The sequence below is a fragment of the Megalops cyprinoides genome, chromosome 5, assembly GCF_013368585.1.
Source record: "Megalops cyprinoides isolate fMegCyp1 chromosome 5, fMegCyp1.pri, whole genome shotgun sequence".
Lineage (NCBI taxonomy): Eukaryota > Metazoa > Chordata > Actinopteri > Elopiformes > Megalopidae > Megalops > Megalops cyprinoides.
In genome coordinates, this window is record NC_050587.1 from 8,802,210 (window position 1) to 8,827,403 (window position 25,194).

The window sequence follows — 25,194 nt, forward strand, 5'->3', positions numbered from 1 at the left end:
TGCCAATTACACTTCACAAAAACACATTTACACAAGAATGTTTTCTTGAAATAGGCTTTATTCCTCTGTCCTCTAGGGAAAAGTTTGCTTTTGAGGAAATGGTAGTGATTCCCAGTGACCGCAGTGATTTGATAAAACAATGACCCGTGAGACCATTTGAAAGACAAGATCCCAGTGGGCTGAACACAAGGAAAACAGTGGTGAATGAAAGTCAGCTCTGCTTGTAGCTTTCTGGAATATTCAAAAGTATTAGGTGTTATTTTGTTCTTCAAATTAACAAACTCGCTAGCTGGAGGAAAATACATTAAGTCCTACATAAGCTACATGATGTCCCACTGGAGCTTAGAAAAAGCATTTTACCAGGATATGTAATGTTTGTTCAACAGTGGGTGGTGTAAACTGAGTTCAGAGCCAGTTCTCATCGGAAATGTTGTTTGGTTATGAGATCTCCGTGATCTACTAACCTTGTGTGTGTGCAACATCCGGGCCTTTTTTTAATCACTCGTAAAATATTGGTGGCTATTTTGTCTTTAGCTTTATTTCTGCAATACACATGAGACTCACGATTTCTGTCCTCTGACAAAGCAGTTCATTTTCCCAGCATTTACCAAAGATGACTGTGCAGGCAAATAAAATTCAGTGTATGTGAATGATGGATGCAGGAAGGATGTTGGATTAAAGTTTTGATGTTTTATATAAAACTCTGATCATTTGTATGGGTCATTGACCTAAGTCTTTGCTGAGACAAACTAAACATTTTTATGAGGGTTCAAACTGAAATACTTAATGACTTTATCCAGAAACCTTATATTTCAAGTATCTAATAGATTGTCATTTTATGTGATAATTACGCTGGTAAACTATTAAGAACAGAACATGCCTTTAAGTCCTTTAATTATATTTATATTACATTATTTATATCATATATACACCACTGTCCTTTCAGTACAGGATTGTACAGCAGAGGTTGGATGCCTCAAACTAATGCAAATATAGCCATACTACTATAATAAAAATAAAGAAGAATATTGTCATTTGTGTATCCCTCATCTGAAATGTGTGACAAATAAATAAAATGTATACAACTTTATAAAATATTCATAAAAATCAATAAATTATTTTTAACTGAAATTGCTTGGGAGCAGCAGTCAAAAACATTCTGTGAGGGCTCCTGAATAGCACAGTGTATAAGGGACTTGCTTTGAGTAGGAATAGGGGTGGGTACGTCAGCATGGGTTGCTCATTGTCCCGTTGCAAGGGGTAGCACCTTTCCTAAGGTCTGGCAGAGGTTGTCGCAGTGAGACAAGTATAGTTTTCAGTTGGCCTTAGTAGCATTCAAGGGGGAAGGAAAACATTAAAAAACATTCTGCAACAATGGTTACGATCATCAAACCACTTTTTAAGCACAGTTCATATAAGGGAAGGCTGCATAAGAGAAATGTTATTGTAATGATGACTGTCAGACAAACATAAGGCTTAATATGGGGTCCATCTTAGAACATTTTTGATCTTGTGACTATCTCAGTTCCTCAGACAACACACAACATTGTCACAATGTAGTGATAATGTTTGAGTTTGGACAGTGCCAACATAACTATGTGGCAAAGTTGTCAGAACCATCACAGGATGTTAACAAAGCATTGTGGTAACGTTTGTAACAATCCTGATTTGAACCATTGTGTGTTGAATTTTTCAGTACCTGTTGAATTGGTAATGTCATAGACTTAAATGATTCACATGTTCCCTTAAATCTGAACTATGATCAGTAGAAAGAGCTTGCATATCTACTGGGAATATAATGTCATTTCAAGAAACTATTAAAAAAACAGATATTTAGACAACTTGGTTTTAATTCTATAAATAAAGTTGCAAACTAATAATTTGTAGCCAATATTAATCATTGTTTTACATTGTGTATGTTAATGCAATGTATGTAATGTGTGTATAAATATCCCTTTTATAATGTAAGTCTAACCAATGCTAGCTATTGGAGCTAACTAAGCTTATTTTAAAGAGTATCCTCTCCTGCACAGATCTGTCCTCTTATTGACAAGCAGTGTTTTGGAAACTAGGGAACTGCCCAGATGTAACAGTCTGCAGATTGTAGCTTTCAAATGCGAACCAAATACATCTCAACACTTTTAAAGGAGTACAAATGAATTTAATGAAAAACTCCCACTCACTTTTACATCCTCCATTTGCAGTGCAGCAGTTGCTGCAATTTCGGCTTACTGGAACACTTAGAAATGTGACAAAGAGAAGTGTCATATGTGCATTTTCACTCACCAAAGGGGCCAAAAAGTGGTTGAAAATGGCATTTGGGACACAGCCTTCACTGGTATACCCGAGGCAGGTCCTTGTGACTCTAGTCAGAAGCAGATGTTGAATCAGAGTCTGACTTTTAATGTGCTGGGCCTGAAAGTATTATTCTGGAAGAGGATGCCAGTACTGAGTCAGAGAGATTTACTTTTTTACAGAGCCAAGACAAAGGCATGAGACCAGGGATGTCCTAATATGGACAATACAACACAGCATAAATAAGCAAGTATTTCAACTTACTCTGGCATAATTACAGTATTCCTCCTGTGAGTAATATCTCATTCCTGTTTTCACGTAGACACAAAGGCGTGTAGGAAAACAATTCTCACACTTGCTCACATTTCAAACCTAGGTGAGATTAAATTATAATATTGACTAACCCTTCAAAAACAAACTACTCCATCTGGTGTTTTGACTCCTTGGCAAGTAAGAAAGCTTTCCAAAGAGCCAGATGTGTCATTTCACAATTGCATTTAATCTTTGGTCATCACGGAAGTGTAGCAAGAGACAATATATGGATTTCAAGGACAGTTTCAAAAGGTGTGATATTGGGTGTATTTTCATAATGTGAGCTGGCATTCCCAAAATCTAATGCTGTCATTGGACTGTTTGCCCTCACATATTTACAGCAGCTTGTGAAATAGTCTGCCACATTCCTCCCATAGTGAAGGGTGTTGTGGCAGCTCTGTCAACACTCTGCAAAGGGGTAGGGAGAAAGGGGAGGAGCTTCTGGGAGAAAGGAATGTTAGGGTCCTTGAAGTTGATGGTTTGTCAGCTCTCTTTAAGGGACAAATTTTCACAGATAAAGAGAACTTCCTGGCAGTATTGAAGTGTACACTTATTTATGTACTTATTTTACAGTAGAGATTATCTGTTATGCTGCTATGAGTAAGAACATGAAGGCAGTAGGGTGGACAGGAAATGTAGCAGAATTTATAACCCTATTCTAATCTCTTCCTTTGAAGGCTGAAAATAGTAGGCCTTTCCAATCAAACAAATGACTTCTATAGGATAGGTGAGGTAGAGTGAAAACCGGACACCCTCTGGTCTTGGTACCACTTGAGGTAAAGAAGTTGTTTTTGAGTTCCACCTTTTCCTAGCCTATAGGTGTCCCATAGTGTCCTAAAATCTCTGTCATCTTTCCGCAGTCTAAAGCAATGAGGGAACGATGGCTCCTCCAGGGGGCTCCAGCAGGGACACAGGAGGAAGAGGAGGTGCGTAGGAGGCAGGCGGAGGAGGACGAAATGCAGGTGAAGAAGCTGGAGGACTCCATTCACAGGTACAGGTGCCCCTGCCCTCCCTCTGCTCACACCGTGTAGCGAAACTTTAGACGTAAGTGCAGATGCTCAGCTCACAGTGAATGAAGATTTACATTTACTGCGCATCGATGGCTCATTGATTTGAAAAAGCAAAATAAGTTTGTACTTAGACATTCAGACAACCCTGTCAGAAATATAATTATATACATTTGCCAATTACTTTCAAAACATAAATTATTTCCGAGTACAGCCACATTATCCTTTAATTAAGTATACATCAAAGTCTTTCAGTCTTTCACTGCATCTGGTAATCTAATTTCATTTTGGTTATTCCAGATGTGAGCTGTACAAATGTGGCAAAGAAGCGCTAGGGCAAAACAGATGTTTCTGAGAGCATGCAAATCAAATAATCTCCATGTGTTTGACAGAGATATGTAAACGCAGATGCCTCTTCTTTCTTTGTTCTGTCAATGAAGTGCTTTTGAGGGGCACTTTAAGAGTAGGAGAAGTGAAAGGCCACTGACAATGGCAGTATGTCAGCCATCATATTTGCATGAGAGACCACAGGATCCAAAATAGTGCTGGCAGAGGCGCAGCCAAATAGCAACTGCATGACATCCTGCTAAAATGAGAGTGGGATGTTAAAGGGGACTCGGAAACAGGCTGGATGCTGGATTTATGCTTTTATAGTGACTCCCTGCTCTGGTAAACATAACAATAAAGCATAGCTAACTTCTGCTCTAAAATTATGAGGAGCTGATGTAAAGCTCAGTGAAAGCATGCACACATGCACACACATGCACAATAACACTTACAGAATGTGTCACTATGCCGTACTGTTTGTTCAGTGAAATTTTCAATTCAATTTTCATTAAGTCCCAGACTCCTTTTTGGTGCACAGAAAATATTATAATCAAATATAGGCCCAAATAAAACCCAAAAGAACTCAAGCTACATACTGCAATACACTAAACCAATGGCTGTTGATTGTGAAAATGGCCTCTTTAAAAGTTACATAAATTCTGGCTTATAATGTATTTTTTCACTTATTTGTTTTAATAAAATAGTTTTCAAAGATTTAATTGTCTTCAACAATACAGCACTGTAATATTTTACTGCCTTCTCCAAAGTGTATCTGTGAGGACAAACAGAGTCAGCATAAGGCCATGAAACTTTTTTTTGATCATGAGTTGTGTAGCTGTGAACAATAACAATAATTCCCAGGCAGAGGATCAAAGAAAGAAAATCAGATTGAATACAGATTATATATTTGCAGGAATAGAGTTTGGACATGCAGCTGCATGATATTGATTGAACAATGTCTCCTGAATCTTCCATTGGAACAGCCAAAGTGTTGGTTTGGTATTACTTGTATGGCAATATCAAGTAAATATGAAGGATGAAGCCTTTATTTTGCAATCTATCACCATGGACATCCATGCCTAGTTTAATGTCATGGTAGTAATTTGAGGCCTTCATCTTCAAATGTGTATCTTCAGGCTTAGCATACTGGATGTGAGGAAAATGTCTGGTATTTGTATATTATTGTGAGGAAAATCAGTTATCTGAAATGTTCTTTGTTGGAAATCCTTTCCATCCTGAAACAGATGTTTCTGCTACACCAAATGTGATTGCTTATGTGCTTTTTGTAACATAGAAAGACAGTCACATTTAATGCAATAAAAAACATGTTTCATTTGAAAATCTGTTGTGATTTGTTAGGTGTCACTGGAACTGTTGAGTCGGGTAAATGGGCGGTGAAGGGAAGGTAAAAGGGAAGAATAGGGAAGAGGTGACTAATTAATCCTCATTTAAAACATGAGCATTTTTTTTGATGCAATGAAAGTTGCTTTCCCTATTCACCGGATACATCTGTTGACAGTTAAGGAGGGTTTGTATGGGTAGAGCCAAGGGTATGGATATTTTCCCAAGATGGATGCATTGTTACAAGATTATTTCCAAAATAAATAGATGACTCAGCTTTTCAGTTAAGTCCGACCTCTAATCGCAAGTATCTAGTCCCCAGTATCAGTTCACTGTGAGATCTAATGGTCATCGTACATACAAGACAAATTTTCAATAGTAGAATTTCATTCTAGAAATGGCCAGCAGAAGTTATTCATCATTGTGTGTTTTTACTTTCATTTTCTCACAGTATGACCTTAGAAAGCTTCCGCTGGGTTTTTTAGTAGTGAAATCGTATTCTTTCAAGGACACAGTTTTTTCTATGTGCAACCAGTTTAAAGCAGTTGCAGGTTAACCATCAGTCAACACTTTTTGTTTTTATTTCAAGATTTTTGCCTCATTTCCCAGGTGGACATGAACATGGCCACATTAAAAAGGCTGTTTCCACTTGCAGCCAGCTCTAGGTGATGTGCAGCTGAATGTGGGTAGCTATCTGCACAGTTTGCTACCTTTTGCTCAATTTGGCGAAGCCATGGTTTTATTACCCTTGGCATGATTTCGCATTTAGGCATGATTTTGGAAAGGATAAAGGCAGCCTAGCATAGTGGTAAGTAAATGGTAAAAGTAAAGTAAAAAGCACAAGGTCCAGCATATTGACAAAAACATTAAAAGACATAACTATAAACTCAGTGAAAATGATGATGTCTAGGTAAAGGAAGATGAAATCATCAGACACTGTATTTCAAAAAAACCTGTGTGTTTTTTGTGTCAGCTTGACCTTATCTGTTTCTTATTGTTTAATCCAGTAATAAACTTTTTTGAATCCTTGACTCTTTATCTCTATCTTCAGCCCACTTCGAATAAGGTGCTCACTTTTCTTATTTTATATATTAGTGAATCAGGGAATAGATCTTCCCCATATTTTTGGTGCCTGTTTCTTTTTCCCTGGAACAACTAAGGACAGGATGTTTTCTAACACCAACAAATAACAGCAAGAATGTTTCCAAGTTGACAATTGTTAAGTCCAGAAGGACTCAAGTACAACATGAATGTCAGTTGAATATTTCATTTTAAAACTGTAATATTGAGTATCTTCATTGACACTGTTATCAGTAGTTTAAAGTAGGGTCAGTTATATAAGAGAGAACTTTCAAATTAGTGTGTTCATACTGCTTTACAAAGAAATCCAAATCAGGGATTTCAGAACCTACATTTCTGAACTATACAGTGTCATGCATGGTTTTCTTTTAAAGAATACACAAACAAGGGAGGAGGAAGTAAACATTTCCTCTGACAGCCAACCTCAACTTCAGTCATTTTATTGACTTTACTGATAGCCTGATAATAATGCATTTGGTGACTGATAAGTTGCAGTTCAAAAGATTTTTGCTTGCCTTTCGAAAGTACAATGTAAGTGTTCGTTCCAGCTTGTGTTTGTGCAAAGTATTTTGAAACTTATTCCAACTAAGGCAGACACTGGGAATGATGCCTAACACAATCTTAAGTACATTAGTCTGGAGATGTAATTGTATAATTTTGTACTGTGGTAATTATTGTGTTAGACTTAGTCATTTTCACCATGTGGTTCTATACACACTACATCTTTGAATTTGAGGTTGAAAACGAATTTTGTAATTGAACCCACTCAGAAAATTTCACTACCCCGTGTGTCTAATAAAACTGATGATTTTGAAGCATGACCTATATTTACATGCCATCTCATAATCTGAGATGATGATCAGATTATATTGACAGATAACCTTTGAAGGAACCGATTTAGACTTAAGGGTGCTGAGGGTTTTTTTTTTTTTTTACATTCTTGGGATTCAGACTTAAATTAAGGACCTGCATATCTCTTAGAGTGGGTGATGAACGCTGTAAATAAGTGTAAATTGCCCTAGAAAACCACACCTACCTGCCCAGAGCCTGGTGGCCAATGAATTTTCTCACTGGATTGTTAGTCCTCATTGCAGAACACATTTGCAAGACATTCACTGTAATTACAAAATCTGAGCAGATACTTCTGAATAAAACAAATAAAACACATCTGGAACTGAGATGAGCCTTTGTAATGTTTCTGCAAAAAAAGTACAAGTTAGTATGAAATATTTTATTTTAAATGAGGAAAAACGTATCAGTGTACTTGTTCAAAACATTCTCTCACATCAGTCATCAAGTAGATTTATCACACAGAAAAAGCAACAGGCAATATGTAAGTGTTTTTTTTTCATACCACCCATATGAAATACAATATTCGGTAGTGTTGAATTCTGTATTAAAAAAACAGTTTATAATTGAGCGTGAAAGAATTTTGTTAAGTCATCTATGTGCCATAGCATTCCCCAGAGGAACTGGTTGAAGAAGCCAGAAATTGATGGAGAGGAGGTTGTCCATCGTCTGAACTAGTTAGTTTGTGGTTCAGATCACTTAGCTAGCTAGAATGCAGTGTGGCCTTACATACTTCCTGACCATTCTGGGAATTGAGTCAGTGTTTTTTTCGTAATGTTGCTGTCTATCAGGCATTTTTTTGTGTGTGTTCAACAGCATTTTTACAATGCTCCTGTTATGATCAATTGTTTATGTATAGTACTCAATGTACCCTTGTTGGCTAGCTAGCTAACTCGCTATCCTTTCAAATGTAACCATTGTGACTGCAACTGAATTAACGTGCTGCTTGCCCCTTTCAAGCACGTCAGCTGGAGTACATGGGTACATGGATAAAAGTTTGCTGGGTGGGTAGAAGTGCATGGAGAGAGAGAGAGAGAGAGAGAGAGAGAGAGAGAAGGACAGAACCAGTGAGAAGGACAGGTGTCAATTTTACAGCAACAGGGAGAGCAGAGGGACCTTCTGTACCAGCCTCAAAATATACTGCGATCAGACGACAGATGTCAGCCACAACCTGTCGGGACAGATGCAGTTCAGAGCGGTAGATCAAGGAAAGAAGATCTAGTTACACTCGCACCCGCCAGTTACATCATGATGTATTTCATGTTGCTCTTTATGAAACTGCAGAATGATGTAAGGGTTTACAGTACAAGCTATTAGTAAAATACATACAACACATAAAAAAAGATATTGAACAGTTATTTTAAAAGACATTTTAGAAATATCACTGCATTCTCATTCAGGATAATGTGTCCTGATATGTGGTCACACCATGTAAATACTGATAGCAGTATGTAATTGATGACATTATTCACTGCGTAAGTCGAATGAGAAATGGAATACAAAACACATGATCATTGACAGAAAATTGGTTCTGTGAATGGCATTACAATGTGTTCAGTATTAATGTCACAAATCTTCTGCAGGGCATCATTTTTACATTGACATGTCTTGCGCTTGCCCTAAGAGGTGGCCGTTGAGGGCGTTATACCCTAAGCACAAAGCTGGCACAAAAATGTCACTTTCCACAGAACCACACCCTCTTGTGTGCAGGATATCCCCTCTCCTCCCACGTAAGACAAGTGCTGTGATGTTTTGATAAAAAATTACCAACTTGTTCCAGGTAAGGCATATCTCAGTGCTGTTTTTTTTATAGAGGGGATTTAGCAACTCACTAACACATTACAGCAGTGTTCACTTGTGCCAAAATGAAATTAATACCTTTAGTCCAACACATATCTTTTGCTCAATGTAGAATTATTATTGGATGGATATTTGGATAATTGGGATGGATATTTAATAATGCGGAATGTGGCTTTATTCTAGCCTGGCCTCTGAGTAAGAATGAGGTGCAGTTGGTTATATTTGATGCTCTAATGAAGCGCCAGCCATGTTTTCTCTGGATTATATTAAGTCTGATGACACTCATAAGCACTTTGTACTTTTTGTATTCTAATTACCTGCAAAATTAACACCAATATTTTTTTAGCAATGTATATATAAGAAAATGTACAAATACACTTGACTTTGTCAACAAAATGAAAAACCAAAGCACATTAGTGCAAGAAGCCTATGTTGCCTTTGCAAGTGTAGGGAATGGCTGTTTCTTTGGCATGGGGCAAGGTCAAGGGAGTGTCATACGCTATATTTGCACCCTGAACAGTGTCCCAAAAATAGATGAAAGCCAGACAGGACACTCCTTAAACTTATTTATTTTCTAACCCAATGGCTGTAATGAGTGCTAAAAAATGTAAAGGATGTTACTGTAACATGATGTGTAATGTAACTTAGAATTTAGAATAATGCAACATAGTTAAGTGGAATTGCAGCAACATAGGTACTAGAAAGTATAACGTCATCTTGGTGTTCATGAAACCATTTAGCAGTGTGTATGGGGGTGTTATGTTTTTAGAATATGGGAACATCTGGAGGACACAATATTTGTACCATAGGGTGCCCCTCATTGCCTTGTTCCTTGCCTGTACAATTTTTCTGTGTGTGTGTATATATATATATATATATATATATATATATATATATATATATACAGTATTATCATTCAATCCACCAGCCAGTGTTGTTACTAAGTGAAATTGTATCAGATTTTACCTGGGGTAAAATAATATATGGATGATAAATAGTGGATGTAATATGTGATTCGCTTCCACTTCAGGAAATATCTATTGTGATGATAACATGTACTTTCAATTGGATCCTGTAGCTACGTATGTTTCATGTTCGGTACTTTGTATCCAATATCAGAATCCAATATTGGGTTCAGCAGCTGCAGCAAATAGGGCAAGTGCAATTTTGCACTTTAATTTGTTCTTATCCATCCAATAAAGACTTCACAGGAGGTACATGCACCCACAGTGTGACATTTTATCTTCATTTGATGTATAACCCAATAATTTTTCCCTCCAAATTTGAATTTTCTTCTGTAATTATTGAAGCCTTAATCAAAGTTCAATTTAGAAGATACATAGTTAGGTGCATAGAGATGCATAGTGGACGGTGAGCAGTTGACAAGTTTATAAACATACTGGATGATGAATGGCTAAAAAAATTAATGGTGACATGATATGGATGTTCTGTTGTTGATACTTCTGGTTAGAGATGTGAAAATGAAATTGGTTGTGTTTAAATAGCAAGTGCTGCTTTGAAAAAAAGAAGCAAAAGAAGGAAATTCCTTTGTCAAAGCTTCTCTAAACATCCTTGTCTTTCCCTTTGGGAAAGTGTAATGGTTGACACGTTGCTTTGGGTAAAAACGTCTGCTAAATAAATAAATGAAAATGTAAATGTAAATGACACGGATGAAATGCAGACGATCCACCAGAAGACACTGAATGTAATCTAATTTAAATAAAACAGTGTCCGGCACTCACTCTCTGTTAGAAGTTATAACTTATATGAAATGTTTTTACTCTTTGTTCATTTCTGTATACCTCTGTATATATTAGTGGATGAAAGTACAGCCTAATATGGTGAACGTGGTGGACAAAGCGAATGAAATCTGCTGGGCTCTGTTTTCATAGGAAGGAAAGGAAGGAGTGTTTGAAAATACTTGAAAGTGTTTTATAAGGTTTTAAGATAAGCAGTGTCACCCTTCTGTTGACTTTGGCTTGTCAGTGTATATCTGAGCATAGCTACTGTGTTTGACATTATATTTACTAGTTCATTGGTATGAACGGTAATTCCTACCATTAAAACAGCTTAACACATTTCATCCCCAAATGTAATAGTCATCTACAGGTATTTTCCAAACAACGTTTGGCTTCAGCACTGCCTGAGGAAGTGTACGTGCTATTTTTTACCTCTATTCCTTCAGTTTAATCATTTGTTAATTATGAATAAAAGACTTACTAAGAGGGCTTACGAAGTTTTCCCAAGGCCTACAATCATTACTCCCTCATTGTGGTTTTTTATTTAGTTTGGAGTGGCATTACTGTTTTCATTCATAGCATCACATTGCATAAACTATACAAGTTAATAAGTCTGAATAAAGAATATACACATTCATAGGTAAACAATTAAAAGCATCTCTAAGACACTTCATTAAGAGTTGAGAGCTGACCACATTGAGATTATATTGAGTAAATAAGTGAATAGTCAGAGGGCATTAAATAATTCCCCATTAAATTAAGTTTTTATTCATTTATAGATATTTCACCTATTTGTAAAAGGAAAGCTTTATTCTAAATATATTTAATGCCATAGCACAGGAGTTTGAAGTCTGTGGAGCTTGAATTTTAGGTTGTGATATCTAAAAAGGATACCTCTGAAAATACTCTTAATCATTATTTACTCTTGTGACACAAAAGCATCTATTGGCTGTATTAAAGACCCATATCAAAAAATGATTTGAAGGTTGCATTTCTGTGATGTGCCAATTTAGAAAATCGCTGTTGTTACTGTGCACATCTGTATGCATTTTGGGAATGCTACAGCCAACCAGCCCGTCACTAGAGTCATGCTGAATGACGTTTCTGCATATCCACATATTAGGGCTTAAAAAGTTGTGGGTAGCAGTGATGGGAAATTTTTGTGGTGCTCTGGAAACACAGCTCCTATTTAACATCATCTTCTCTGTCAATGCAAGTCATGAAATTGCCCTGAGAGAAATTTGTCTGCCTCTCCTGATGATTCGGGTGGAAACATGCTGCCCACATGTTCATTTTCAAAGACATAAGCCCACTGCTGTAGGCTGAATGGGAGAAACTCCAGCACCCCCCAAAGTCACCGAACTATGGAATGGCAAAGGCTCTCCTGAGCTGAAGAGGGCATGTGATGATATAATAACCCAGAGCACATTCCTGTTCCCACTAATCAACGGCAGCTGGAGATAATGACACATCCAGCCAGGAAGTGGAAGAAGAGAACAGGAAGCTGGGAGTGGGAGGGTAGCTGGGAGAGTCTGCATGAGGTCATTGGCCCACCGCACTCAGACGTGCCTGGAAATACTATCCAGAGGCTTTCTCATGAAGTTACTCTGTTCTGGAAAAACCGCCAGGGTGATCAAAGAATCTTGAGTTAACTGTATGAGTCACGTGAGAGCTACAGCACCTCATTACATGTTTTCTTGGATTAACTGCAATGTGCCATGTCCTTAATTTTGAATAACTAAATAAATTATATTTTTGGTTTCATACAGAACTTTCAAAGTTTATTGGGTACTGAAATTAATGAATAAAATTTTACTAAACTGTTTAACTTGTGTTATAAGGACAAACAAAAGCATGTTGTGGTTGGTCTGCATGGAGGGCAGCATTCCTTCCTGGAAGCAATCCTGCCAAGGCTCTTTCTTGCAGGAATGGCATTGCTTAATGCTACCAACTCCACTTAAATCTCAGATCCACAAAAAGTATTTTCTGTTGGTCATATCTCTGAGGAAAAAATATGCTGGGGTTTCAGTATTTATTATTGTATTTATAACTAAATATATTCATGATGTGTATATTGGACCTAGAACACCCCTCACATAATTCTCTGAAGTTGTAGCTCTGACGCTGGATGCAGGACTCGAGCAGTTTTTGAAGATAATAAGCATGTGTCTGTGACTCTTTCCCTGCCAACAATGTAATTTATATACCCCTCTGGTTTTCCAGTTACAGCCTTATTTTAGTTGCATAACATGTCAGAGCAATTATTCCATGTGTTGGGATGTGGCTGTGTAGCATCCCTACCCAAAAAATGTTACTGCCACTCCAGTAGGGTTTATTCCATAACACAAAGGCGGATGACTGCAGTGTTTTGACTTTTAATGAAAGAGAAGATGATTAACAATACGTCTGACAGACAGAAATGATAATCAGATGATCTTTGTACATTGCTTTCAGCACACTTTCTGATCAATGTTCAGGTTTTTACTGCCATGTTAGACACAATAGGTGTCTTTAAGCTGTTATGTATTCATTACAGACTAGATAAGGTAATAGACAGTATGTAATAAATTTCAGATTTTCATTCAAAATACACTCTGCTACTCAACTTTTTGATGGAGCATTGCTCTTTTTCATTTTGCATTCCTATATATCCAGATATACCTAAAATAATCTTGTAATATACCTGCTTATGTGTTTAACAACAAGTCAGTTCAACAATTGTCTCCTTCATGTGTTTTGTATGCTACTGTCTTTCTCCAGTCTTGTTGCTGTCTTAAATTGTTACAAGAGTAGCACTTCTCTAATGCACAAGGGCAAATGCATACTTAAAGATACTGTGCCTAAATCCGGAATGGCCATTAAACAATGTTCCTTGGCCCACCTGAAAATTGTGCTTAAGGTATTTTTCCAAACCCAATAAATCACATTGCCCTGGCCACACCTCCTGCATTAGGAAATTGCATAAACAACATTGGAATCATGCACAATAAGTCTTCCATGCAGAAGTGAATTCCATTTTGTAGCCAGGATACTTGACATTTCAACATATGTTAGATACTTATATTTAGTTTCAATGGCCTGTGTCATAATACTGAAAGCAAGTGCTATATATATATACCTGTGCATTAAGGTTGTATTGTACATTCAACAACAGTCTGTGTTAACACTGAAAATGAGGTCACATGTATTTTCAGTTCCTATTTAGGATCTCTCCTTTTTTGTGCACTCTGTAGACTTCTTTTCCTCTCTCCTCTTTTGGGAATTACCCACATAATATATTGTTGTGTAGAGTTATCAATAGCAGCTGAGCTCTCCGTGGGACTCTGCGTTAGAGGGCAGTGCTATTCTGTTGTTTGACTGCCTAGCGTCCAGGCCAGTGCAGCTTTCTCATTGACTCCCTCCACCAGCCGGTGCAGAACAGAATGATTAATGGTCCCGCCAGTGGGTTTGTCTTTGACTGTCGTTATCTTTTCTGCCACTAGATGGCCCAGAATAACTGACATTGACAGTTTATGACCCATGTATTACTTTTTGAATAGCATTGATTTACTCTTAAAACATGAAGGAATTACTGAATTTGAATAACAAATACCTGGTTGTTTCTCACATGTATGAACAGACAAATTTCCCCTTGCAAGACCCGAGAGAACTCGGGTAGTGACTTTGTTTACTTTGATCTATAGGAATAGTCAACCACATGCATCTTCAAATTGAAATAAGTCTGTACAGTTTATGGACATGGTAGTCCTTTGGATGGAGAGCTTGTCTAGTGAATGTACAGACAAGCAGCATTTAAAGAATTGAAAGTAAATCCATCAACACATTCCCTCTGGAACTCACCTGTTAAAATGGAGGGATTTATGTTTAAACAGTAATACCATACAATGAACTAATTAAAATTTGGACGTATATTTGAACAGAGCTGTTAACTTAGATTATATTATTAGATCAGTGACATTCCCGCCATAGGAAAATCTGTGCTGGAGGCGTGCATGTGAGAGGTGAATGCCCTGGGGTGTGTTTGGAGAGGACGGAAGCACAGATAGCACTATGTTCCCACTCACATGGCGGGACGTCATGACATCACTTTCTCTTCATACTATTGATAGAGTGAGTTTTATCGTCTGGTGCCCTGCCGGCAAACTCTCCCCCGCCCCCTTTGAGCAACTTGAGTGAGCCCTCGCTCCATTCTGCTGTTCTTACGTGGCATTGTTTCCTCATTTAAATAGTAAAGCTATGCAGCATGGCACTTGCAAAGCGAGACAACTTTGCCCTCCCATGCACTATACCACTACTCTGTTACAGCAGGGAAAAAATACACTGATTCAAATAAAAAATATTCATGTAGAACAAAAGATTTATTTCACATGGCTGTGAAAACAAATAAGGCAAATGGTTTACTTTTACAGGTGTATTGTGCTGTTTTCTCAACTGCAATGACAGTTTATTGTCCAGCACTCCTAGCTACTCTCAGATTAAATGCAACAGTTATAGGAAGGCTCCTTTCATACAGGCCATTGTTAATACTGACAATGTGACCTCAGTGATCTAAACAATGGCAGGAAATTTACAAGGGAGGTGGCAGAGTCAGTTCCTTGTCTGAGAGCTTCCAAATTGGCCAAGACAGCGATCCTTTGGGAAGGAAAGTATGCCCCTGTCTATGCCTCAGGGATAATCTTATTTTAAATTAAAAAACATATTTTATTACACTGACAGCTCATTATAGAGTAATACTGATTAATTTTTCCAAACAAAGAAGGAATTAAATTATTTGGCATGTATGTGATTTTTATAAGATGCTCTCCCTTATGGTATAAGGGTATAAAAGAGCCATAATCATACACCAGAGCACAGATTATAAATGGTTGTTTCCACATACCCAACCAAACACTATCCTTAGACTTTAAACAGAACAATCAAAGTTCCTTTCAAGAACATTAACTTGTATCCCAGTGTACAATTCCCAACACATACTTAATTTTGTATAATTTGTATAATTTTGTATAATTTGTATTGTAAGGCTATGGGAATTGCATTGAAAGCAATGATTGTTGGATTGTTTAAAAATTAGAAAGCCAAATACATATGTATTTTCAGCTTTATGACCATGGAGTGGAAGCAATTTGTGCAATGCAAGACCAGTAATCTGGATGTTTCATATTCAGTCAGCCTCAGCTGTTGCCTTATTTTCATCTTTGTTTTCAAGCTTTACTGCTTTACTATGTAGATCAATGTACTGGAAAAGAGGTTTTTGTGTGCATTGATTTTTGTGACCAGACATTTTTACTCACATCATTATATACTATATATTTACAATACCAAAAACAAAATACAAATCCACTCCCCCAGCATTGAGGACCACAGAGACTGTCACGTATCCTGCCACATATCCCACTGAATGAGATACTGGACCTCTAGAGACTGGCACCATCCTCCCTGTTACCATTAATCTTAGTTGTAGTCAGCTCCATGTGTAAAATTTCTAAAAAAACAGAGGATTCACTGGAGCCAGGGAAAGAATCAGTCTTACCTCCAGTAAGGCAGCAAATCAAGGAACATTTAAAAGAATATACTTAAAAATAACAGAAATCAACAAGCATTTCTTAAAACAGCAAATATTTGCATTTTTGCAAGAATAGTAATTAAAGGGTCATAAATTGCATGTCTTCAGGTATGTACTTTAATATGTTAATTTTGTGATTTTTGTCTAATCTACTTTTAAAATAGAAAAAAATGCCAAAAAAATAAGTGTGAAGCCCTGTTCAATGTTGTTTTTTTCTGTAGATTGGAAGGGGAGATTGGTCTTTTGGAGAGTGAAGAATCACAGATTTCTGCCAAAGAACAAGTTCTCAGAGAGAGGCTGAAGGAGACGGAGAGATCAATTGAGGATTTGCAGAAAGTGAGTAAAGCAAAACTGTTCACTGAAGCTCACTAAGTTCATTTCATCAGTGCTCTCCACACCTTCATCATAAACAACATGCTGTAGGTATCTATGGATGAATGTGCATGGTTCTAAAGTTTTATCAAATAAATGCTGCTGCTGTGTACAGCAATTCATGATGTGATAAATATGTACTGTATATGTAACCAACTATTTCTGTAATCAATGTTTGTTTGTGCTGTTTTGCTATCAATATTATTCATGTTCACTGAAAATATTTTATGTCTTGTCAAATTTTTTATAGAGTCTTCAACAGCAAGATGGAGGTAAGTAGTGGGGCACAGTTCATCAATGAAAAACACCAGCTAACTAGTCAACTCTGATTTCTAGGATTTCTGTGTTGTGGTGGTGCTGACAGTGTTGGTGATGTTAATGATTATTACTAATTATTACTAATTGTTATTGTAATAACAATGTTGCAGTGATACACCTTTCATTAACTCAGTTGTCGGTGCTTTAAGGTTAACTGTTCTTCTCATGAATAGTCATCTCAGATACATTATTTATAGTTGGGCACTTACAAAATAGTTATATGGCTGTTGTAGCAATAACCAGGGGAAGCTGGGGAGAGGTGTGTGTATTAGGTTCCAAGTAAACTTGGAAAATCCGAAGTGTAATGTCTCCAGAATTTCGTGTACTGGCTCAGTTGACGAGGGACATTTCATTCGTCAAACTAATATCAACATGTGGTTTGGGGACACTGATTCTCATGAAAAACAATTGTTGAAAAGCATATAAACTGCTTCAAACTACCAAAAGTTGGACCATTATTCACAGTTACAAAGCTGGTAGTTTCCAGCACCAATAGAAACTTATCAGGACTGGTGTGACGCTGACTCGCTACAGCTTGTATTCATCATGTAGCTATTAGCTGGTAGTAGCTAGCTATACTGAGCCTCTGAAGATGTCAAAAAAAGATTAAGGTAAACATTGCCTCAGAATTAAGATTAAACAAATTATACATGGAATGAAAAATCCGCAAAAAAAAGCATCAGAGCTGTATGCTTTTCACAAGATCCTGCAGGGCTCCTCATTACCGGTCTCCCAGTTTCCTTAGGGAGCCAAGGAATCTCACAGATTGAGAGGTTTTGGGCATTTCATTTTGTCTGGTCGCCTATTGCCCAATGTCAATCACCAGTTACAAATCATCTAACAGACAATCAGTTTTGCTTTTAAAATATGATTAGGTTAATCAATGTAAATTTGTCGTGAAGCATATCTTAGAGAAAGTTAGAGGACTAGAGAGCTGGTTTGTTAACTAGCTAGTTATAGCTATTATTAGTATGTTATCAGTATGTTACTTTACCTCCTACATACTTTTCATAGCCTAGAGTTTATATTTGGTCTTTACCCTTTTATTTCTATAGTGGGATAAAGTCACCACCGTGGAACTTCATGGCAGTACAAAGAGCAATAATAATGTATATTCTGCATCTAGCTTGTAAATAGGAAAGATAGAAGTGCAAAAAAAAGCTACATTGTTGATATAAAAAATGTATACCGTAAAACTTCCAGTGAATGCAGAGGCATTTATTTGCTTTAGTTTCTTAACTTTACCGGCGTTTATTGGAGACTCGGTTATTATTGGAAGTTTTACGGTATAAAAAGGTTCTCACTGTAAATAAATAACCTGGCCAAAAATCAGTTTAGTGGTGAAATTCAGTGTACAGGACATGTTAAGAGCTGAGGTGCTTATGTGAATTTCCTTTCTTTTTTCTGTTTGCTAAACTCTTAACTTTGACTTAAAGAATAGCTTTTGGTTTGGAATGATTCTTTCGGTCTGTACCAATGACTTAGTGCTCCTTTGTGATACATGCACACAGACACACGTCTACATACACATACACGTAACAGTCTATGGTACATTAGACCCTTGGATCGTTTCCCTCTTGCCTCAGCTAGACTATTGAACTAGATTATCAAACAATAGTCACAAGGCAATGACTCCACTTTGTTTACACTGATCCTCTCTTTCAAAGGGAGTCCCCCTGAACCGAGGGGTAGCATTGTTCTCTCTAATACACTCTCACTGCTTTTGCTGCCTAAGCGTGGAGCTGCTCCAGAGAAAGAAACACAGAGAGAGAGGGGGCTGGAATGGGGGCAGCAGGGGGCTTTGCATCTGAGGGGTGCAGTGTTACTTCCTCTTCTACTGTCCGCCTGACAGATGCAGTGAATTACGTCTCTACCCACAACCCCGACCTCCCAGAGCTGTACTCCCAAACAGTGGCCAAGACTTCTGGGGACGAGCAACTCCCAAGAAAAGCTGGTACGTGTTGAGGGGAGTGGGAGGTACTACGTTGCCACCGGTTTTGGCCTGGGCCAGGGATAGTTTGGGGAGATTACTGAGGGGGGCACAACACGGTGCCCCAATTAGACTGCACACACTGGCACAAACAGCAGGATCTATATTTATGCCCAAATTTTATGTTCATTAACCTGGAGCATGTAGTACTTGTTAACCAAATGACAGGTGCATTAAAGGATACGTGCTGGATAGCTGTTGTCATATGTTCTAAAACATTTGTGCATATCAAACTCATATGATTACAATGTTCACAAAATTCACACTTGAATCTGTGAAATTGCAATGGAAACTGGATTCTTCATCATAGAAATAAATTAATTTTGAAAAATAATTAATAAATTAATTAATGAATAATTACAGGGAGTTGGGAATGATAATACAACAAAATAAGTTGGTTAAACAAAGTGAAATGATATTTCAATAATATGCTGAAATGTGTAGGAGTACTTATGATCCTCGCTCTTTATATTAAGGTCAAAAATGCATTTTACATATTGTTAGGAAGTGTCATGATCATTTATTCTAAAAAAATTCCCTAGTAAATATTTGGGGGTAAATAGTTATGGAGCCCAAACTGGTATATTTGTCAACATTGTGATTCTTTTCTACAGAGCACTGAATTAAGTACACCAAGCTCATTTTTACGTTCAGATTTTAATATTGTTATTGTTTTGGTATTGCCTCTTTTAAATGGCAATTTTGCAGCAGTTATTGCTGTGTGTGTCTGATCTAAACACTGTGTTGCTGTTCTATTCATGACATTTCTGCGTTAGACATATAATCCACCTTGTACAATGAATTTAAAAATGAGAGAACTACTGATCCTTCAAATGCATCACAGCTAAGATCAACTAAATGGACTAGCAAGTGTCCCAGTGGTTATTTTGGAAAAACTATCTATGAATACCACCTTGTTATTTCCTATATTAGTGTCAGTTAATCCAAAATTGTTCCTGTATTAGTGACACACACAATTTTCAAAGGTAAGATGGGTCAGCAGGGTCACACATGGCTCTGAAATGATCATGTTGACAGGGGTGAGGACAGGGGGTCAGAATGTTTGTGTTTTGGGCCAATTGTGATCTAAGATGCCAAAACACACAGCAGGGCAAAGCGGATTATCATCATTTGGCAGGCACTTGTGTTGTCACTTGGAGAAGTATGAAGTAGGGGTAAGGGAAACTGACGTTTAACCGAGGATTGTGTCCAGTGTGTGACCAATGTTGTACTCAATAGAAAGGTATTTCACTTGAATTGTTCATTTAAAAATAAGTCATATACATGCAGATGATTATGATGATTCTGATGACAACAACAATAATAATCAATCATCATAATCATAATTGTTATACTGTTTTATGTAGATAATGTAAAATCAGAATAATTAATGTATCTATGTAAAAACTTTTTATGTTTTAATTTTATTTCAAAGAGTGATATATGTTGCTTAATTAATGATCGGTCTTCCCCATCTTTTCCATCTCCCCATCTGAAGCAATGTATGCTGTGGAGATAAGCGTAGAAAAAGATAAGAAGACAGGGGGAACTAAGATTCTTTCTGCCTCCCCTGTGAGTCCAGAGGAGGTCCACCAGCGGGGTGTGAAGGTCTATGATGACGGACGTAAAGTGGTGTACGAGGTACGCTCTGGGGGGTCCACCACCCTGGAGAACGGGCTCCACCCCTGGAACTCTGTAGAGGTGGATGAACTGATGCAGCGGGTGGGCCAGAGTCGTGGCCGGGGAGACAGCGGGGGAGTAACGGTCACCCCCGCTGGCAGCGGACCTGCGGGGACGAAGGAGCAGACCGTGCACAAGGAGGCCAAGCTGGAGATGATCCGCGGGCCGCAGGGCAAGGGGACAGGCGACCAACCCAAGTACGGGTACGAGGGTGAGGTGACGGAGGTGCCCGAAGCCTCGTCGGAGAAGCCCGTCACTATGATCTTCATGGGCTACCACAGCGTGGACGACGAGGAGGAGACCAAGAAGCTGCTGGGGTTCGACGGAACCATCAAGGCTGAGATTGTACTGATCGATGAGGATGACGAGAAGTCCCTCCGGGAGAAGACGGTCACTGACATCTCCACCATGGATGGCAATGCCGCTGACCTGGTCTCCGGCCGGCCTCTGTCTGACACCACCGAACTGTCCTCAGAGGGCAAGGATGAGAGCTCGGCCAAGGAACTCCCACCTGCAGGTACTGACAAGAAAAAGCGCTGCCGCTGCTGTACTATCATGTGACCTTTTTCCCAGCTCTCCCTTCCCTGGAGCACATCTACCAAGGCTCTTCCTCTGTAAAATCCTCACCTTGTTACTAACAGCACCTCCTCTTCTGTGATCTGAGAAAGCGTGCACACACACACACACACACACACACTCACACACGAGCACACACACATGCACACTCTGTCTCTGTGTCTCTCTTTCTCTCTCTCGCTTTCTTGTCTCCTGTGTCCTACTTTGAAACACAACTGCCTGAATTGCTGTAGCATAGAAGCAGCTGTAACTGCATGGTGAAGGAAGACGAATCTAAAGAGGTTGTTGTTCAAACCAATGATATATGGGGTGGCAATAACTTGTAAGCTGTCCTGTAATTTCACATTTTTGGGACTTGGGGGCTTAGAAGAATGAGAACAAGAACAATCCACATCAGCAGCAGTTGAATGCAAGTAGGGCAGACCTTTCAAAGACACTCAAGTCTAAATCCTTGCCCTAAATCAAACTGTATTGAAATACCAATTCTTCCATTCACTGAGCTTTATATGACAATGTAGCATAGAGTCTCACAGATACATGTAGGTGGGGTGTCAATATTGTAACTACTCTTTGGTACTTTACACTGTTAAACACTCATACAGAAATATAATTTATTTCAATATCCATACCCAGCATTTGTCCAGTGGCCTTACTGAAGCATAAAACTCAAACGTACATTTGAGCATATTTGTCAGTGTGGAGGTGTTTGTCATTTTCTTGTTTACAGAGTTGAAAGTACCAACAGCTGTTGTCCAATGATAGTGAAATATTAAAATAGCAAACGTGCAATGTACATATGCTACACTTATTTAATATGTGCAGACCTTTTTTGGAAGAACTTGGTATCCTTGCCTTGGTATCTGTGCCTATTTATTCTAATTTAGGACTAGTAGAGGCTTATTTCAATTTTGCTGTTGTATTTGAATGTTTTTGCTTTTTTTTTTTTTTTTTTAAAAAAAAGGCCATTGAATGGACTTCCTGGTCTACAGAGAAGAAATCTTCATGGCATGTCTTAAGTGCCATGACTTTCTAAATATTCAACAGCTGGCTTTCAGGTTTCTAAGACTATTTTTTAATATGGTACCTTTGTGTTGACAAAGATGCTGTTGGCTTTGTGTAACTGGAAGATTGTCCACTGAAATTATACTATACCCCTTTTCTTCCAGTGTTTAAAATAGTTTCCCGGGATATTTAACAAACAGAAAACAATTTGATGTCTTTTTTATCATTTGACATTTTGTTTGGGTAGGATTTATGGTACCACAACTGCCAATCAAATCTTTCCTGCTGAACTTTCCAGGGTCTCTAACTCTAATGTTCTGCCTATGAAATACCGAAATGCTTGGATGAATCTTTGAAATAATTAGTTAACAGAAGTATTAGGCACTGACCTTTCTCTGAGAGAACCAGTGGGTGTGAGGTGTGTGGAATTCACACAAGCCATAATACGGTACAACTAGGTCCTAGTTTACATGTTAACATGGTGCTAACTACTGTGGGACCTGTGTTATGGACTGTTGCTCTTGAAGGGTTAAATATAAGCACATTAATGAACGTTCTCTCTAGTCCAGTTTTTTAATGTTCTGCTCTTCTCCTGATTATTTCACAACAGTTTTCTGTTCAGTTTTCTGTTTCCTAGTTATATTAAAATCAGTTCCATCATCATAGTAATCATGAGAATACCATCTGGATGGCAACATACTAATAACTGGACATCATGCATATCAGTAGTCAAAATGATAAAATACCAGCCAAGAACAAAACTATTGATGCCATATCAAACTCATACCAGAGAACACAAAAGAAGGTTCAGTGGATCTTCTGCCTTAATCTATTAAAAGATGTATTTTATGGTTTGCCACTGAGATGGACAGTACAAATTATGAATGTTGTCCCAATTCCAGAAGCAAAATTTCAGAATGAAGTATGTCAGGTAACTTCTATGAGTAATGGCCAGCAGTTGTACCATCCTATAACATAGCGGCCAGTGGCTGTTGCTTAGCAGGGATGGACTTGGTTAGAACATGAGTGGTAGACCACCTGGGACAACTAGGTTGCACCTGGAAGTAATTTTCACAAGCCAGTAGAAGGCATTTGTCCCTCTGCAACAATTGAAAACCAATGCTCAAGTGTACTGATGGTGACAGTGTGCTGTAGGAAGTACCGTCTTGAATGAGATGTTAAACCACAGTCCTAATTTACTGTGGTCATTGGTCCTTACAGTTAATGGAAAAGCTTGAAGGCTAACTATTTAGTGCAATCTGTGAAAGAGACAGTGATTGTGGTTCTTTCAAGCTCAGAGGAAGTGGCAATGCCTGGTGTTTCTGTGCAACTTGTTTCAAAGTTCTCCCTGGCCTTCTTACGCAGCCTCAGTAATGTGAAAGTAATTCAGTCAAGTATAAACGATTGAGATGTTCTCAACAGCAGGGGTGGATCACACTTCATGCCTCACCTTTCAAAGGAAATTGAGTTGGTCACAAAGGTTAGTAGTTCACTGAAGGAAAGGTAAAAATTGTATACAGTGTATGTGTAGATAAAGTATGTATATATGCTCTATATGAATGCTAATTTTATTTAGACCTTCCACATGTGTTTATATAGAGAATACTAATTTAAAAATAATATATTAATACACATAATTTATATGCACACATCTGAAAAATCCTTATCAAGTTTAATATTTTTATGTTCATATTCTTAAAGTATATCAGATGCATTTTATTTTAATTATCTTCCTCTGATACTAATTGCTTTGTTGTGTTTCCATACTCCATAATGAAATTTCTCTTTCTCCTTCCTGCATCTTTCTCTGGAGGCAATGTGAGCTGAACGTTGTGTTTAGCACTTCATGCATATTGCAAAGTGGTGAAACTCTTCAATTAATTTTTGAAATTTGTTAAAAGCTTAAAAGTCTTGTTTTAACAAATATTATATTCAGGTTTTCTCCCTGATTGTACCAAGATATATTATATATTTCAACCACTCAGAAGGAATGCATTCTGTCGCAGAAATACATGAAATAGGTCTTTATTTTATTTACGGTGGTCTTATACATCCAGTAAAATATAGTTTGTGTAGGTAAAGCCCTAAATCCTTTCATTTATAAATCATAGCAAAATTTTATCATATTCAAGCAAATTAGAAAGTCAGTCATTACTAAGGCATATTTTCATTTTGATATGCACAAAACTTTAGTTTCTATTTAGCCATTTCATTAACTGTAACACAGAAATGTTAATATTATCTAGCTTTTTAGACGTTAAACCAAGATTTACAAAACATAATTTGTAAAGCATGCTCTTCCAGTCATTTGTTTGTTTGAGTTAATATTCTACTGACAACACAGTGCTAAGAAAATCCAGCCAAACATGGTTGGAATATATTCTTCAGTTATCTATTAACATAATGTTAGTGCAGATACCACTAGACTACAAAAAGCAACATGAAGAAAGGACACAGTTCCAATTGGAAGAATTGACAGTTTAACAAATAACTAGTGTCCCTAAAGGTACCCATATATACATATAAGGTGTGAAAGTACATTTTTGTTTTTTAGCTCTAGATGTTTTGGACAACTATGTCCACACAAGATTATTTTCTGTAATTCATAAATTCTTCCTTGGTACAATAATGGAAACACCCAGATCAGACTGCTGAAATCAACAGAGACATCAGAGAAAACTCAATTAAATGATAGTTCCAAGAGTTTTTTTCATCTATGTAGTGATATCATACATTGCTACAGCAAAAACTAACCTGATTAACTTTTTAAAAATCCATTTATCGATTTAGAGTTACGACTATATAGTCTATAATGGTGGCAGTGTAGCATAGTGGTTAAGGAGCAGGACTTGTGACCAAAAGGTTGCTGGTTCAGTTCCCTGTTGGGGCACTGCTGCTGTACCCTTTAGCAAGGTACTTAACCCTGAATTGCCTCAGTAAAAT

At 37.7% G+C, this 25,194-nt stretch overlaps 1 protein-coding gene across 2 annotated transcripts in view; it reads left to right on the top strand.

Annotated features, from left to right (window-relative positions):
• LOC118777402 (A-kinase anchor protein 2) overlaps positions 1 to 25,194 on the top strand; it is a 120,435-nt gene that overhangs the window by 41,895 nt on the left and 53,346 nt on the right. For both annotated transcript variants that reach the window (XM_036528248.1, XM_036528249.1), the window contains exons 4-8: positions 3,468 to 3,598; positions 16,535 to 16,649; positions 16,936 to 16,957; positions 18,856 to 18,957; positions 20,492 to 21,190. In XM_036528248.1, the coding sequence (XP_036384141.1) occupies positions 3,468 to 3,598; positions 16,535 to 16,649; positions 16,936 to 16,957; positions 18,856 to 18,957; positions 20,492 to 21,190 (1,069 nt within the window). The remainder of the gene's footprint in view (positions 1 to 3,467; positions 3,599 to 16,534; positions 16,650 to 16,935; positions 16,958 to 18,855; positions 18,958 to 20,491; positions 21,191 to 25,194) is intronic.